Below are 18,824 nucleotides of genomic sequence, written 5' to 3' on the forward strand. Positions count from 1 at the left end.
TAGCTCAGAATTTAAATTGTGAACTATGAACGTGAACTAGTTCATGTTTACTTGTATGAACTAGTTCATGAGAGGTGTGAACTTGCACAACACCGGTGGTAGATGCTGCATAGAGTGTGTAACTGGCTGCTACACCTGCCACTTTCTGCATACTGTTTATTCTGCTATTTTGGGTTCAGTTTATTTTGTTGTTACGTTCAGCTAGGTCTTGGGGTATTTTCAGTTTTATTATTGTTATTGTCTTTACACGTAGCGACTCCCCTCGCATTAATACCTGCAGCAAAGGAGCGGACAGTTTTCTTCGACACACCAGATCCCTCGTTCCGTTCCGCCCCACTGCAATAAAATACCGGCCGTACAGCCCGGCGCGGCAAAGGAGCGGAAACCAGACTGGACGCCAGCTGTGCGGCACTTCTCGGACCTAAGAACCATCCAAACCACGATAACTTAACACCCCTCGCAAAGCGGAACGAGGTAAGGAAGCTGGTCCCATTTACTTTGCTGCGGGTAGAGCGGAAGGGAGTCGCTATGTCACGTAAACAGTCAGATGTGTCTCACGTGGCGATTTGTTTGTTCGTTGTATTTTAAACGTTAGTGTTTGGTTTTAATGATTAAAAGCTTTTGTAACTTGTAACTGTTATTACAGTTTTACGGTGCTACTACGGCAAGCCAGATGCAAGAATAAAGAACCGTGTACATCAGTTGAAGAGACTCAGCGTTTGTGTGGAGAAGCGGGGGGCCGTTACAGTAAAACTCGAGGCTACACCCAAACGTCTTCCAACTCGTGTCTTCACCCGAAGACACAAAACTTACACATCGACAGTCAGACAAGACCGGATAGCGCATCACAGTGCACGCACTATAGACGCTCTGAGAGACATGTATATGGAAGTTGAATGAAGCCTTTCACATGTAAATAGAAAAATGTTGTGGACTTTCCTGCTGTGTCAAAACTAATCACGAAATAATAATGATGATGATTATAACAACCAATGGTAAATATGTGTCATGTTGCAACATTATTTATTGTTTGTAAAGGAGGAGCGTAAACACTGTTTAAATTGCCTAGGATAGCCTGCTAAGCATATTTATAGCGCATCCTCTTTTGTTTGTACGCAACCAAACCTTTCTCTTTGCTTATAATATTTATGTTGCATCTGTTTTGTACTGAAACTATTACTGAATATACATTATTCAATTGTTGTGTAAATGTCTGGTTAAAGAAACAGCAGTTACCAAATTAGAGCGACCACTTGTAGAGTTTCTATTCAGGCATACTGTATATTACACCTAAAGATTAAGGCCTGATAGTCAAATTAGCAACGCAAGTAAAATAAAATGTCACTCGAAGCAGCAGCAAAGAGTAAATCAGTTCCCATACATCAAGACAGACCAGACTCACGGCAAAGAAAAATACCAGATAAGGTCCAAGAAATGCACAAAGAGACTTGCCTAAAGCACAAAAAGACCTTTTATAAGTCCTATGAGTCCTGGAAATTGTCAGCAAGAGAAATTCGGACTGAATTAAAAAACTACTGCTCTCCAGATGACCTCGACAAAATCCAACACAACATTACCACAAAACGTGACGCGGTGCATCATCACTATGAGCCACTCGTACGCAACCAAACCTCCACTTCAGATATCGTTGGCAAAATGGACACCTGCTCTGCTCTGACCGAAGAAATCCTTGCACTTGTGAGTAATCGCAGAGACATCATCGATAGCAACTATAACGAACGAATTGAGAAGGAGAGAGTGAGAATAGTGCTGAGTAAGGAAGAGCATGTCTCCAGCTTTGGACTTACCAATACTGAAACCGCATTTTCAGAAACATCACGGAACTCAGACCAATCAATTGCAATTTCCACAAGCTCTAGCAAACGACAAGACGCAGCAGCAGAACTCGCAGCCAAGCAAGAAGAGGTAAAAGCGACAAAAGACATTCTAACCCAGCAATCCAAGCTCAGAACACTGGAAAGCGAATGGAAACTCGAAGAAGCGGCCATGTTGACTGAAGTGGAGCGTAAAAGGACGGAGAGACAATCCAACCTAAAAGAGGAAAGAACAAACCTGCAGCAGCTGAAGGCAGAGAAGGAAGTCCTGGTAGCAGCTGCTAGAGTAAGAGCCTATAACAGTTTTGAAGATGACTGCCAAAGTGGGATGAACTATGAATCGGACGCTGCTCACAAGGTGACTGAATACGAAGCTCAGCTGAATCCAAATGCGTCATCATTCCAACCTCAACGAGCACCTCTGAGAGCAACTACATCCGAAGAGACCGTCTCTCTGGCCCAAGCAATAGCAAGCTCACTCAGCATAAATCGCTTGCCTGTACCTGAGCCAGAAACATTTAATGGCGATCCTATGAAGTTCACTGATTGGAAGATTTCTTTTACAACGCTTATCGATCAGAAACCTCTCTCACCAAGCGAGAAGATGTTTTACCTAAAGATCTACCTCGTCGGAGAAGCCCGCAAAGCGGTGGAAGGGTTCTTCTACAGGAACTCGGAGGACGCATATACAGGCGCCTGGAAGGTCCTACATGAGAGATACGGAAACCCATTCCTCGTTCAAAAGGCCTTAAGAGACAAGCTCGCCAGATGGCCCAAAATCAGCGCGACCGATCCTCTAGCATTGAGAGATTTTACAGACTTTCTCCAAGGCTGTGCAGAGGCAATCCCACACGTTAAAGGCTTGACCATCTTGAACGATTGCGAAGAAAACCACAAGCTACTTCAAAAACTACCTGAATGGATCGTACGAAAGTGGAGCCGAATCGTCGACGATAACCTGTTTAAATCGGGGGATTACCCGGATTTCAAAAGTTTCACAGCGTTCCTGAACAAAGAAGCCCGGATATCTTGCAATCCTATCACCTCCCCACACCTCATGAACTTTAAACCCACAGTCGAGAAGGGAGCCAGATCCCTCAATACAACTGCCCAATTAAAGTACGCCACCCGAGATGCACCTGAAACGGCCAATTATAGGGGAAGACCCCCATGTGTGGTCTGCAAAGACGAAACGCATGGCATCGTCAGGTGCCCTTCTTTCGCGGCGAAATCTATGGAAGACAAAAAGGCATTCATCCACGAGAATCGCCTCTGTTTTGGTTGCCTAAGAAAGGGACACATCACTAAAGACTGTAAAGGGCGACATGCATGTAATACCTGTGGTCGTAGGCATCCCACTTGCCTGCATGAGGAGTGGATGAAAGGACCAGGGGACGCGACAAGAAACGGCTCTGCCCTAACAGACGATGGCCCGAGTAAAGAGGTTCTCAAAGTCACGTCCTACGCATCCACTCAACGTGCCCTCGCTACCTCTAGCATAGTCCCAGTCCTGGTGTCGTCGGTAAAGGAGCCACAAAAAGAAGTTCTCACCTATGCATTACTCGATACACAGAGTGATTCAACATTCATCCTAGAAGACTTGCTTCAAGACCTGGATGTGGACTCGCAACCAGTGAAGCTGAAACTCAGCACGATGACAGCTGTCGACACCATCTTGGAAAGTACGAGTATCCGCGGTCTACGAGTTCGAGGCCTCAATTCTGATAAACATATCCACGTGAAGCAAGCCTACACTCGTAGTTTTATTCCAGTGGAGAAGTCGTATATACCAACAAGAGAAACGGCACAAACGTGGCCTCATCTAAGACATCTAGCCGACATGTTGCCACCGCTCCAAGATTGGGAAGTAGGACTGCTAATTGGTTATGATTCTCCGTTAGCACTAGCCCCACTCGAAGCAGTCATAGGCAAAGACAACGAACCCTTTGCACAGAGAACCGAGCTCGGCTGGAGCCTCATAGGTTCAGCAAATCCTCATCTAGACAGACAGGGAAGTCAGAGCTTCGTTCACAGGGTTGCTGTTAAAGAAATTCCTACCCCATTAGTCAGTGATGTTTTGAAAGCCCTGGAGTTAGACTTCAATGAAAGGGTCGATGAGGACAAGTATGTATCTCAGGAGGATGTTCAGTTCCTACAGTTTCTCAGTAAACACATCAAGCAGAAAGAGGACAGACACTTCGAAATGCCTCTCCCCTTCAAGAGTGTCAGTCCACCTTTGCTACCGAACAACAAGAAATTAGCTACTGTTCGTCTTCAGTGTTTGAAGAAGAAGTTAAAGGCTAATGAAAAATATCATGACCACTACAAAACATTCATGGAAGAAATCATTAAGAGAGGGGATGCAGAACCAGCACCCAGTTCAACCGAAGGTGAGATCACTTGGTACCTCCCTCATCATGCCGTTTACCACCCCAAAAAACCTGAGAAACTAAGAGTTGTATTTGACTGCTCGGCTAAATTCCGTGGCATCTCCTTGAATGACACCCTATTAACTTGACCTGACTTAATCAACTCCCTCGTAGGAGTTCTTTGTCGTTTCAGGAAGGATGCCGTAGCCATCATCTGCGACATCGAAAAAATGTTCCACCAATTCTTCATCAGTCCTGGATGTCGTAATTATCTACGGTTCCTTTGGTGGGAAAATGGAGATCTGGAAAAGGAACCACAGGAGTATAGGATGGCCGTCCATCTTTTTGGAGCAGCTTCATCTCCAGGATGCGCTAACTTTGGGTTAAAGTATCTGGCACGGCAACACGCAATCGACCATCCAGCAGCATCGGCTTTCATCGAGAAAAACTTTTACGTCGACGACGGGCTAGCCAGCGTTGCATCAGTTCAGGAAGCTAAGAAACTGGTCGTTGAGGCGCAGGAATTGTGCAACATTGGAGGGCTACGCCTTCACAAGTTCAACTCAAATAGAAAGGAGGTCCTGGAATGTGTGAAACCCTCAGAAAGAGCACCAACCATCGAACCCTTTGAGTTGAAGATGGGCGTTATTCCGACGGAACATGCACTTGGTATTCAGTGGGCAATAGAAAAAGACACTCTGAGCTTTAATATCAGATTGAAAGACCATCCCTCAACTCGCCGAGGTATATTATCAGTTGTAGCTGCTCTTTATGATCCACTTGGGTTCATCGCCCCCTTTGCCCTTAACGGAAAGTGTATACTGCAAGACCTATGTCGCAGAGGCTTTGGATGGGATGACCCCTTGTCTGAAGATGTGACATCACGGTGGGAGGAGTGGAAGGTCGGCCTTCTGAGGTTAAAGGATGTTGCCATTCCAAGATGTTACCACCCACTAGATTTTGGCAACATAATCAGAACAGAACTACATCACTTCTCTGATGCCAGCAGCAAGGGATACGGGGCCTGCTCTTACCTCAGGTACAAGGATGACCAAGGTAGAGTGCATTGCACCCTCGCAATGGCCAAAGCAAGAGTTGCACCAACAAAGGTGACAAGCATCCCAAGGCTAGAACTCTCAGCGGCTGTAGTGGCAGCCAAACTAAGCGTCATGCTGAAACACGTGCTAGACATTAAAATTGATGAGCAGTTCTTCTGGACAGATTCCCAGGTGGTGCTGGGCTACATTAACAATGATGCACGTAGGTTTCATGTCTTTGTTGCAAACCGTGTCCAGCTGATAAGGGAAAATACCGATCCCAGCCAGTGGCATTACGTTGACACCTCAAATAACCCAGCCGATCATGCATCAAGAGGGCTCCATGCAACACAAATTCTGACCTCAAATTGGATCCCAGGACCCAAGTTTCTATGGGAGCAAGAGGTACATCCGTTAACTGAACTACTCGTTGGTGACCCAGAAGTTAAGACAGTTTTTGTTTTTGTAACCAAGGTTGACTGCTCAGACATCCTTCATCAAATAGGTCAGATTTCTTCTTGGACAAAACTTCTCAAAGTGGTCGCAAGGATTAAGAAGCTCGGATTAAAAGGAGAACACAGTGAGCTTGTGACTATCGAAGAACGAGAAAGAGCTGCTCAAGTCATAATCAAACTTGTTCAACAACAAGCCTTTGTTAAAGAGTTAGAAATGCTCCTAAAGGGTCAGAGTATTTTAAGTTCAAGTTATCTCTTTCCCCTCGACCCAATCCTACATGATGGAGTTATTTGTGTTGGTGGAAGATTGAAGCAGTCTTCTCTTAGTCGAGAGCTAAAACACCCAATAATCCTACCAAAGGAGAGTTGTATCACTGCGCTGATTTTGGCTCATTTCCATATTAAGACCTGCCATCAGGGCCGTAGCCAGACTCAAATGGAACTCAGAGCAAATGGATTTTGGGTTATTGGGGGGAGCAAGCTAGTGGCCCGGCTGATTCATGGTTGTGTGCGATGTAGGAAACTTCGAACACCTACAGAGGAGCAACGAATGGCTGAACTTCCCAAAGAGCGAGTTGAAATTTCAGACCCCTTTGTATATAGCGGAATGGATTGCTTTGGCCCATTCCTTGTCAAGAAGGCTCGCAAGGAGTATAAAAGATATGGTCTAATATTCACATGCCTTTCTTCCAGAGCCGTCCATGTTGAAATGCTGGAAGACCTATCTACCGATGCATTCATAAATGCCTTTAGGTGCTTCATCAGTATCAGAGGAGCCGTCCGACAACTTCATTGTGATCAAGGTACCAACTTTGTCGGCGCTAGGAACGAGTTGAGAGGAGCTTTTAAACAATCCGACACTAAACAAATAGAACTCTTCCTAGCTGAAAACCAATGTGAATTCATCTTTACTGCCCCCTCTGCAAGTCATGCAGGTGGTGTGTGGGAGCGCCAAATCCGGACTATTAGGAGTGTGCTGAACGCTACCCTTGCACAATGCGCTGGCCGAATCGACGATGCTTCCCTCAGGACCTTGTTCTATGAAGCTATGGCCATCGTTAACAGTCGCCCCCTTACCGTGGATGGAATCAACGATCCCAAGGCGCTAGAGCCATTGACTCCCAACCACCTCATCATGATGAAGTCCAAAGTCCCCTTGCCACCTCCTGGGAAGTTTGTTAAGGAGGATCTGTATGCAGCAAAGAGGTGGCGAAGAGTCCAGTATTTGGTTGAACAGTTTTGGAGTCGGTGGAAAAAGGAGTATCTGTGGAACATCCGTAAGCGTCAGAAATGGCATGTACCACGATGTAACCTGAAAGTAGATGATATAGTCATCATCAGAGACGATAACCTCCCAAGGAATCAATGGCTACTAGCACGAGTGGTTGAAGCAATTCCAGACAGCGACGGCCTCGTTCGTCGGGTCAAGGTTCAAACAGGAGGGCAGAAAGCAATGAAAGGGCAAGGTCTTTCATCCAAACCCTCAGTGGTCGAGAGACCTGTCCAGAAATTGGTGCTCCTCCTCGAGGGCAAATAGTATAAACATCCTGCACATAGAATATATCACACGTACAACTACCCTAGAGATATAAATGTAAAGGGCAATTAGATAACCTAGAAATCCTGTATAGTACTATTGGTGAATTGTTTATATCAGGATTTGGTGGGAGTGTAACTGGCTGCTACACCTGCCACTTTCTGCATACTGTTTATTCTGCTATTTTGGGTTCGGTTTATTTTGTTGTTACGTTCAGCTAGGTCTTGGGGTATTTTCAGTTTTATTATTGTTATTGTCTTTACACGTAGCGACTCCCCTCGCATTAATACCTGCAGCAAAGGAGCGGACAGTTTTCTTCGACACACCAGATCCCTCGTTCCGTTCCGCCCCACTGCAATAAAATACCGGCCGTACAGCCCGGCGCGGCAAAGAAGCGGAAACCAGACCGGACGCCAGCTGTGCGGCACTTCTCGGACCTAAGAACCATCCAAACCACGATAACTTAACACCCCTCGCAAAGCGGAACGAGGAAAGGAAGCTGGTCCCATTTACTTTGCTGCGGGTAGAGCGGAAGGGAGTCGCTATGTCACGTTAACAGTCAGATGTGTCTCACGTGGCGATTTGTTTGTTCGTTGTATTTTAAACGTTAGTGTTTGGTTTTAATGATTAAAAGCTTTTGTAACTTGTAACTGTTATTACAGTTTTACGGTGCTACTACGGCAAGCCAGATGCAAGAATAAAGAACCGTGTACATCAGTTGAAGAGACTCAGCGTTTGTGTGGAGAAGCGGGGGGCCGTTACAGAGTGGATGATGGAGTCGATGCAAGCCCGCTGGTGCCGAGTCACGAGAGCTAGAGAAGGATGATATTGCGGACGACCAACAAGCAGAAGCAACTTCCGCCAGTTGAGATTAAAGCAGATGAAGAAAACCCGTGGCCATATCTCAGCAGGCAGTTTGCCTTCAAACGCAAAAGAGGCAACAGCTATACAATGCTCAAACTCAACAAGATGTTTGTAGACCAGTGCTCTCAAGGTGGTCCCAAAGTTTAACCAAAAGTTTAAATATACAGTGGGACAGCGGCATTTTAACTTTTTATTTTAGCTGTCATGTGGTTCATGTCTTGACATGTCCTCCAAAAAGTTCTTAAATGTTGTGTTGACATGTTAAATGTTTAATGTTTGACATGTTAAATGTCATTGCACTTATATTTGTAAAGATTCTCCTTTAATTAAAAATAACTGTTTTTGGATTGGATTTATGACCCCTTGTCCTTTTTTGCACTGTATAGGAGCGGCCCCCATCAAGTTGTTGGAAGCAACTAAGTAACTTTTACTTAAAGTACATTTTAAATGAACTTCTTTTTACTTTTACTTGAGTAGATTTTTAGATGGGTACTTTTACTTGTACTTAAGTAAAATTTCATCAAAGTAAAGGTACTTTTGCTTGAGTACAATATTTCAGTACTTTTTACACCTCTGGTTTTCAGACAAACTTGTTCTATTCGCGGTGTCAACGCCAAATACTACACTACCCACAATCCTCAGGTGTACCAGCGACGTCTCTGATTGGTGGAGCCAGGTGTTAGCGTGTCTGCAACCGCGAAAAACTTTTGGCTACGATGGAATAAGAGGAAGAGAATCACCACAACAAAGTTTAATTCAAGAAGGAGCCAGTTGAAGACATGGGAAATGGATTGGTCACAATGGTTTGTGGGATGAGTTGTTCCTTCATTCTTATGTAATTATATCCTCAGTCTTGTACCTTGTGTCTTTTTCCATTTTCTAATTCTTTCATCCTGTGGCTGGTTGGCATGGTAACGTGCTTGAAAAGGTGTGGAAAATTGCTGGTGAAACCGTAGCTGATCCAAAAGTGGGCAGTAACTGTTACGCTCTATTTCTCGGGGTTAAGTAGGATAAATAACCTGAATAAGTGTCTTAGAGGTGTTGACATTTAAGTAATTTAAATGACTTGGACGTTACTGTTGCATGACAGTTGTTCTTTTACGGCATTAGGTTTTTACTCTCAACTTTATTTTCAGCCATAGACAAAGGCATAGTGTCTTGTCTGCCAGTCTGTCTTTTTTTTCAAATTTGGGACAAAATTTACTTAGACTCTTACATATCGTTTGATTTTGGTTATTGAAAAGTCAATGTCCTTCACATTAGTTTGAGGGGTTGATCATCAGTGTCCACTTGGACTCAAATATGAGGTGATTAGAATTTGGTGGTCAAATGTCAAGGTTGCTGTGATAGTCCCGAGAACTCATAAGTTTATATTAATAATAGGAATATTTTTTTTTAGAACTGATATCTTCTAGGGAATTTTTTTGTTCTGAAATATTTTACACCAAAGGTCAACATCCACCGTTGTAATTTTGGGGAAAAAAGTTGTAACCTTGGATTTATACCTTTCAACAGAGTGATTACTTTCATTCTGCGAAGAAAATATAAAAAAATAACCCTTACATATTATATTAAATTCCTTCAAGTTCAGCATTGCATATATAACGTGGGTCTGGACAGATATGAATTTAAGCTGCGAGGTGATTGGTTGGTGGAGGCATACAACCGCCTCATGCTTATACTAGTTTCACTCAGTGAAAAATTGAAAATGGCTCTTTTGTCCTACAGCTTAAGTCTACAGTTCTAATAAGCCGCCCAAAAGCCACCTCTCTGCAGCGTCTCGGCATAAAACAGTTCATAAACCTCTGCTGATTGGCATCACTGACATGTAGACTTGACAGGCTTCTCTGACACGTAAGCTGTACCACTGTGTTTCATCAAGTCCTCCACACGCATCCAATGTGAAACTGTCAGCCCCTACCTTCTACCTGCACCCTATTAATTTGCCTCTGTTCTGTCCCCAACCTGTGTCCATGCATACTGCTAAGCAACGCTATCTCCTCTGTTTATTTAATTCCCATGAATGTCATTTAGAATTTCTCATAATTCAATACTGCAGGGTCATCTGTCAGGGGATTTAATCTGAGGGTGACGAACGGTCCCTCCCCTGGCTGCAGTCTCTGCTCCAACTGCTCTCTAGCTCATTAATTTCCTGCCCAAACATCAGCCTCTGTTGTAGCTGACAGTGGGTGGGTTGGAGGAAAACCATATTTCATTATTACATTAATCAGAGCCACATGCAGACATGATTGTAAATCAGGTGGGAGGTGACATTAATCCTGCAGAACCAGTCTGTGAATGGCGTGAAACCCATCTTCAGCTGTGCCGCGTTGGAAAAAGTCAATTTATTCCAGTTCTATATACTTTCTCTCGTCTTATTTAATTCAGAAATTAATCAGACACAACGGCAATTTCGTCCAATGATTTTATCTATGTTCTAGTTATTTTTGTGTATGGGCGCTTTTTGTCCTGGCGTTGCAGAGCGATGACTAGTTCCTGTTGCTCGTCTGCTCAAATAAGATCGTAAGCAGAGTTATCTAGTGAGTGAATCATAAAAGGGAAGTCACTACGAATAGCTCTAAATTCGAAACCTTGGTATGCATACAATAATTTTCCCACCACACAAAATAAAATGTCACCACCTGTTTGTGAGCCATCTCAAGTTTGAGAAACCTTTACTCTCTTGATCTAATTTCAAACGACATATACATATTGTAATTGGGCCTATATTTGTTGTGGCCTATTCTTACAACATTTGGCCTATTTAACGCTTTGACCTGTTACTCTGTTATAATCATTATTGAGATTATCAGTATAAAGACTGGACAACGTGTAATTGTAGTCTGAAAAATATTATTTTATTATTAATATAGGTATATATGTATTTATTGGACAGAAGGTAAGCCTACAGCTGTAAGCATGCAGCTATTGTCGTCTTTTCTGCTCATCTTGTTATCATTCAGTCCCTGGTAACATTTTGCTTGCTGTATAATCATTGGAGAATATGAGCTGTCAACATGTTCACCCTTTGGCCAAAGTTCTGGGAGGGGAAAGTGCAGTTTGAGCAAGATTAGAGAGTAGGAAGTGGAAAATAACAATAAGCACAATTAAGGAAATGACTTAGCAAACAAGTGGCGGATGTGCTTGGTTAGCAAAGTATTCAAAACAGCCATTACTGGAATAAAACGTCATCATTGATTGCCCAACTCCCCACAGTTTTAAAATTTAACAGGTTTTGGTCACACTGCGTTAAATTTATACAACCTTTTTTTTCAAAATAAATTGCTATTTACAAGTAAAGTAACACATGTCCCATCTTTCCTAGACCATAACAGTTGTGTTCCATTGTCCACTGTCCATTGTTTTACTGTGACATCCCATTACTTGACACTTTGCTATTGTTGCCCAGCTGTGACATTTCCATCTGAGTTGATGTTGCCGTTGGAGATTCCGTGGCACCTTTGTTGAAAGGCTTAAGACAGAGCGTAGCGGTCAGTCTTTTCCTAAATACCTTGCACAGGAACACATAAATAAGCGGATCCAGAAATACATTGGTGGCTGACAGCCACAAGGTGGTTTCCTTGGCAATGTAGAGTGCTTGGCAGTGGCTCATCTTGTCGCGGGTTTGGGTCAGAGTGTAGGGAACTCGGGCGAAGTGGAAGGGGGCGAAGCAGATGAAAAACACCGCCACCACCACAAAGACTTTTGCTTTGGTTCTGCGTCGGGCTGCCTGACATCTGCTCTTTGAGGCTTTGTATGACTCATAAACCTTCTTGCTGATGAATGTGTAGCAAAACACCATCAAGGCCAGAGTACCCCAAAAAACCACCTGCAAACATACAACAAAAAAACTTCAGGCAAGGCAGAGACTTCTCATGGCTTTTCTCACAGCTAATTTCCATCTTTTGTACTTCAGCAATTTGAAGGTCAGTTGTATTAACATGTTAATAGTTGTGTAGTTGATAATTAACTGTTTATTCTTGACCATTTGTGCAATCGTCAAAGATTTTCATAATATGCTTATATACTTTCTTGATGGGAGTTAGAAGAGAAGATTGAGACCACTCTCATGTCTGTACAGTAGAAATTTAGATATTACTATATAGCATAACTTTGCCTAGTCTGGAAACGGTGAAGAACAACAAAGATTATTAGCTCCTTGCAATTACCTGACAGAAGTAGTTGAATCCTTCGTGCCACATCAGCCCTGCATCGCTCTTCATGGATGTGCACTTCAGTTTGCCTCCAGAGACCCGTGGTGGTTTGTCACTGAGAATAACATTGGGCAGTGCCAAAGACAACATCACCACCCAGACGGCAGCACTCAGCACCTGACCAACTCGGACCCGCTGCAGAGCACTTTTCCCAAAGGGCCGGACTATTTTCAGGTAGCGGTCCAGGCTGATCAGACCCAGCAGGAGGATGCTGATGTACATGGTGATGTAGAAGAGAACCGCAGAGTATCGGCAGTGGAAGGCGCGCAGACGCCAGGAGCCCACGCCCGCGTCACTTAAGACTCTCAGAGGGATGGTCAGAGTCATCAGCAAGTCAGCTGCCACCTGTTAAATGATCACAAGTTTATTTTTATTATTTTGTCTCACTTTAGAACAACAGCTAGATTTCAAAAAGCCGTCACGTCTTACCACATTTTTTAGAAAGACCACAAATGTTGAGGTGCTGGGGATGCTGAAGAAAATCCATGCAGCCAGGGAATTCAGTATCAGAGCAACTATGAAGAGGATGCTGTACAAACAGGGGAACACCACTGCTGTTATGCTGGTGTCTCGGACACATTTGACGGAGGTGTTCGACAGGGTGCTGTTCATCTTGCAATCCTTGTTGGAGCTTTGGAAGGATAAGACGGACAGAAGAGATTAGACAGGCGTCCTAAAAAATCTATAAATGTAGATAAAAAATGTGTCATGAATAGAAGAATCACTCATACTGTGCTGATCTTAGAACATACTTTACACATTTATAGATCAGGACATTGTGTCTGCTGTTAACTTTTTCTGGATCGCCAAGAAAACCCTCAAAAAGACTGTAGCCGAGTCATCAGTATGTTTTCCAATTATTTTTTTTTTCACATATTTATAGAACAAGAATTGCACTCTGAGTGCATACATCTGCCAAGGCAGCAGTCCCATTATACTTATAAAGTCTCTACTGCAAAGGCCACATGATGTTTATCAGTTACACATTGGTGTTACTTACAGGCTTCTCATCCTGCTTGTTACGATACAGCGGCAGAAAAGAGCCTACACCCCTTTGAAACCACATGTAAATCCACTAGATTCAGGGTTTTTAAAATTAATATCTGAACCAATTTGCACACACTTACAGATTCCAATTTCTTCTTCTTAATAGTTTTTGCGTGATCATGATCATGTATCTCTATCTAACAACTACAAAAAAGTTAAATCAAACAAACTCTTAACATGCTGTAAGTGCTTCATTTCAGAACATGTAAATGTCATTTCAGAATTGACCTTTCTCAAAGCCTGTTCACAGTGGTAAGACTGTCACTTTAGTTCAACTGTCAGAATTCAATACCTGCTGGATTGGTTCATTAAGAATTCTCCTCCTGTCTGACAGTACATCTGTCTGGTGTGCTGTCTTTACACTGAAAACCTTAACAGCTTAGAATTACACTGAGCCAATGAGCAGGTGCCCTGGCAACTAGAACATACAGTACTCTCAGACTTTTCTCTGTTCAACTGTGCATAGGGATGCTAATTAGCTCCGTTACAAACATTGTTACACAAATCCTATCTTTTGTGCCCAGTATTTTATCCAGAAGAAGCCAATAATTGAGTCTTACCTCCTTATTGTATCCTTATTGTCTGTGACTGTGAAGCATGTGAAGAAAAATGACTAAAGCAATAGAAAAAATTACACTATTTCCAAAAAAAAGGGAAGAAGTGAATTAACCAATTTCCCCTTTCGAACCAGCAGGAAGAAAGTGAAACAAAAGAAAAGCCCAAATTAAAAAAACCTCCTTGTGTTCTTTCAGTTCTTTAATCAACCAAGAAACACTAACTCTGAACTAAAGAGGTTTCTGTCTCTCTGTGTCTCCCAGCATTTCTCTCTCGCCTGCTCGCTTTATGCATGTGTGTGTGTGTGTTTGATGCTCTTACAATGGCTGGTCTCTGGAGCTACTGTGAGGCTGTCTTGTCACAATCCCAAAGAGTTTGCCAGTCTTCCTCCGGGTAAAAGAGCCTTTCCTTCCTCGCTTCCTGTTGCAATTGTCTGGTGAGAAGCTTGTTCTGCTCCGTGCCAGTGCTCCTGTCTCCGCTGTTGCCTGCGTCACTTCACAACTGCTGTTGACAGGCACACACGAAAGTCATGGACTCATTTCTCGGCCCACATCTTTAGACCTTCTGCGCCCCCACAGCTCCTCCCTCCTCCCCTGCCGCTTATTTACCACTGTTATATGTCCACCGTGTCTCATGAAGCTCATCTGTGGTTTTAGTGGTTGAGAATGACATATAACGGGTTCCATGTACTGTGCTACTTCTCACGAGATGGGTTTTAACTGGGGAAGCAACTTTGTGCAAGAGGGTTTTTTTCCCCATTATTCTTATGTACTGTTTTCGCATGCATGTAATTTGTAACTACCACCAAATGCAACACACGGCACAGTATTACTGACTGATCACAACACATTTTTTTCATCCAGTTTAATTCCCGTTTGTGCTCTCATGATAAAAATAGTGCTCTCTGAGAACAAGACAACATGATTTCCTGTGTGATCTCTGGGCCAAGGATAATGACAGATGGGAAAAAAATAGTTGAGAGATGACAGGAATGTTTACTACAAGTCGCTGAAACTACTACTGTTATTGTTGTTGACGTTTTACTGTTAATTAAGCAGGATCCAAATGGTCTGTACATTTTTAACTTTGTTGTACTTTAATTTACATCACAGTTTATACCAGATGGTCTGTTTATTGGTTTGAAAAAATATCTATATGAGACAGTTGATCCGGCACACGAGTCAATACATAATTCAGATATACAAAAACATTATTATGACAGCAATTATATTTTGCAATAAAATGAAGTACATAGTGGTCCCACTCTGGCTATAAGATTGCCAGGTCATGATCTCACTAAACATTTTCATATGTGTAAACACTGACATGCATCATGGCAAGAATTTGTGAAAGATGCTGCGTTGGAGCTGCTGGAACCAGATACTTTCCGGTTGTTCCAAAGAGTCAGTTTGTTTTGTTGTTTGTTTATTTTCGTGTTTGTTTACCACAGTGAGAAAACGGTGACATATTATGAAAATTCCACTTTTGTAGTGCTTCTACATACGTTAATTTGTTACAAAAAACTTTCGCACACAACAAAAAAGCTGTTGATAAGTGGCCGGGTGCTCGCTGCACCTCGCACCGCGTCTCCCGGCCGAGGTGCAGCGAGCACCCGGCCACTTATCAACAGCTTTTTTGTTGTGTGCTAAAGTTTTTTCAGAGTTTGATATTTTCCCCCTTAACAAAATTATCTTTACAGCTTCTAATCGTGAAATATTAACTTACAAACTGAAAATGAAATAAAATGTCTAGGTCAATCCCCTTATTCCTCTTTTACAGTCTGCTTGAACACTAAACAGCTAGTCTTACATGTAAACTCCTGTCAACACACTGTTATGTGCATGAAGGTTGTTCACGTTATCAGTGAATGATTGTCTTGGATAATAAGTCACATAAGCAGAATACTGTGTCAAAATTAAAGGAGCATTTAGGTTTAAAGCAGCTGGAGTTAATGGCCAGAGGAGACCAATAGAAAAAAAATCCACCTTGATTTGTTATTCAAAGTCAGAAATGGTTTCACTCTAGTTTAAAAACACATGGCTCACCGCGGTGAAGGGAATTTGAATGGTTTTACCCAACAGCAGCTCAATGTCATAGATTTGAATCTGTTGGGTGGAAGAGTTGACACATTAGTTATTTCTCCTGTGAAGGTGGAGTTAAAGAGATCATCATCCTCGGTGAGTGGCATGATATTTTTTCTCACAACTCTATGGAAAAAAGGTGCTTCAGATTACTATGGAAAGTCATGCAGGGAGTCAAACAAAAATATTTGGTTAGTTATTGAGAAAGTGTACAAAGACTGAGCATATACAATTTCAATACTGCCTCACCATGGCCTATAAGTTTGATTAACTTCAATGTTTCTGGGCTTTAACCTCCTTATCAATAAGGTTCAAGCCCAGTCACTAAACTCCCTCATGATGTAGTGAACAGAAACAAGTTGTGATCAATGTGTAGAGCAGGGGAGGATAGTTTAAGATTAATCATACACAGAAAACAGTTGAAGTAAGAGTAAAATCTTCATTTAATAAAGTTAACAGTGCCAAGTATGTACATATATATATATATATATGTCTGTATGTTTTTCCCACAGAAGCATTTTTCTTACTTGCTATTAATCAGATTCATTTGGATCAAATAGATTTTTTTCGTAGGGCATTGTTATTATTGTGAAATGGCTTTTCTCAAAGTATAGTTTTTGTAAAATTGTAATTGTATAAGACATCGTTTGGCTCTACTACTTCAAGGTCTTCACTAGATAATAACAAATAAATGGTTATATCAATCTAACTGCAAAAATTCTGGCAAATTGTCAAATAAAATGTATGGGTATTTACTGTTAATTTAATGTGAAGCAAATTGAACTGCACAGATGTACACTGAATATATAAACTTCTCCATACACTGATTTAAAAATCAAGTATAAAGCAACGAAATATAACCTAAGTAAACAAAATTAATGTTTAATGTTACATTTTGACAAACGGAAGATTTTAAAATGTGGAGGATTTAATGTAGTACAATTAGCATTAAGTAACACAATCCATTGTTTTAGATTTTGTGCTCACTGTGGTAGAAACTAATCCAACAATTGCATAACTTCCCCGGTTCTGTGTCAAAAGTGGAAGTGTCAAGTTCAGCAACCAAAGTGCATTCAAATGCTTTGGTTGAGCAAAGTAAACACAATTATAGTAGCAAATGTCGTCTAAGTTAATGTCAGATGCAAATCAGGTCCAACAGGGCCAGCTGGAATACTGTAGAGCAGTTCTTAGTTCATAAAGACAACCAAGCAGAGTGCAATTCATGTAAAACTACACCCCCTATAGGCTTCATACATTAGCCATTCATCTCCGAAACCTTTCCTTACATGGCTAAATGTTAATCCAATACATAAATGCATGCCAGTGCATCTTTGTAGCAGTTGATCAAATTTAAATAAAATTTGCTGTGTATCAGAAATTCTCTTTCTTTTTCCTTGTCTTTGATGGTAAATCGTCCTTTCACCTGATACTGTTTTTGTACTCAAAGTGGTGAAAATGAGTGAAACAGTGTGCCTTTTTTTTTTTTTTCCAGATTCTATGATGGTGGCCAACAACACATCAAACCTCTCCTCGAAGTGTGTCACTTTCACAGATACCATAAATGTGGCTGTCTCATACCTCTATTTCATCGAGTTCCCCATTGGATTATTTCTCAACGGAGTAGGAGCATGGGTTTCTTTGCACATCCCCTCCACTTCAACTTTCATCGTGTATGTAAAAAACCAGCTGGCTGCCAACCTGCTCATGACTCTGACGCTGCCGCTCATGGCAGCGAGCATGCTTCCTGGAGCAGCCGTCGAGCTAAGGGCGTTCGCCTGTCGTTATTCTGACGTAATCTTCTACGTCTCCCTGTATGCGGGTATCTCTTTAACTGGTCTGATCAGCATGGACCGATTCTTTAAAATCGTGAGACCGTTTGGAAAAGTGCTGGGACAGAATGTGACGTTCAGTCTGGTGATGTCCACTCTGGTTTGGGCGGTGTTAGTAGGCACCACGGTCATCCCAACCATGATCCTAACCGACAGGAGCCCTGGTAATTACTCAGGAGACTTCTGCATGTCCCTGAAAGGTCCAGCTGGTAAGAAACTGCAGGCATTTGTGGTTTTATTCATGGAGATTCTTTTCTGGTTCATCAGCCTATTGATCGTATTTTGCTACATCTGCATCACCGTGACGGTCGTGCAGTCCTTCAGAAACTCCGGGAGCAAAAACAGCCAAGGGACGAAGAAAACCAAACTGCGAGTCTTCTCGATCGTCCTGGTGTTTTTTGTGTGTTTTATGCCCCTCCACTTAATGCGCATTCCTGTTACCCTACAATATAAACTCTCTGACGATGAAGTCTGCGATGAAATGTGGTTAGTGATTGCTCATAAAATAACCCTGTGGATGACTACCACAAATATTTGTCTGGACCCACTTCTCTACAGCTACCTGAGCAAAGAGTACAGTGACGCGCTGGTCAACATTCTGAAAGCTGGAGGGAAGCTTGTTGGGTTGTATTCAGCTAAGAATGAGGATGTTTCCTGTGACAAAAAAGTCAGAGATTGATCTTAAAATGAAAGGTAATAAGTTAGAAAAGATAAACAAGATATTCCTAGTTAGAAATTATGTTGTTGTTGTGATCTCTCAGTGAATATCTTATCTTTAGATTGTATGTTTTATTGTTGCCTTATGTTGCCCTCTAGTGACCTAAGATAAGCTTCTATTAAGACTGACAATCCACTTTATCCATAAAAACAAGGTCAAAGAATAAATAAATGATATGTATGAGGAAGTACAGGAATAATAATCTCTCTATCAAATATTCATGCTGAAGTGTAATTTTGAAAATCTCTGAATAAACGTGAGTTTGAAGTTTCCACATTTGTGT

General features: G+C 42.1%; 2 protein-coding genes across 2 annotated transcripts; one reads left to right on the plus strand and one right to left on the minus strand.

Moving 5' to 3' along the window:
* Positions 1-10,978: 10,978 nt before the first annotated feature.
* On the minus strand, positions 10,979-14,280 carry LOC133003713 (P2Y purinoceptor 13-like). Its single transcript, XM_061073503.1, has 4 exons — positions 14,235-14,280; positions 12,741-12,942; positions 12,267-12,656; positions 10,979-11,926 (listed from the first exon to the last, which is right to left on the minus strand). The coding sequence occupies exons 2-4, from the start codon at positions 12,921-12,923 to the stop codon at positions 11,462-11,464; spliced, it is 1,038 nt and encodes a 345-aa protein (XP_060929486.1). The 5' UTR covers positions 12,924-12,942; positions 14,235-14,280; the 3' UTR covers positions 10,979-11,461.
* A 3,214-nt stretch (positions 14,281-17,494) lies between these two features.
* LOC133002901 (P2Y purinoceptor 13-like) lies at positions 17,495-18,502 on the plus strand. The gene has a single exon (XM_061072492.1). The coding sequence runs from the start codon at positions 17,495-17,497 to the stop codon at positions 18,500-18,502; it is 1,008 nt and encodes a 335-aa protein (XP_060928475.1).
* The last annotated feature ends 322 nt before the right edge of the window (positions 18,503-18,824 follow it).

Source organism: Limanda limanda, chromosome 6, assembly GCF_963576545.1.
Source record: "Limanda limanda chromosome 6, fLimLim1.1, whole genome shotgun sequence".
Lineage (NCBI taxonomy): Eukaryota > Metazoa > Chordata > Actinopteri > Pleuronectiformes > Pleuronectidae > Limanda > Limanda limanda.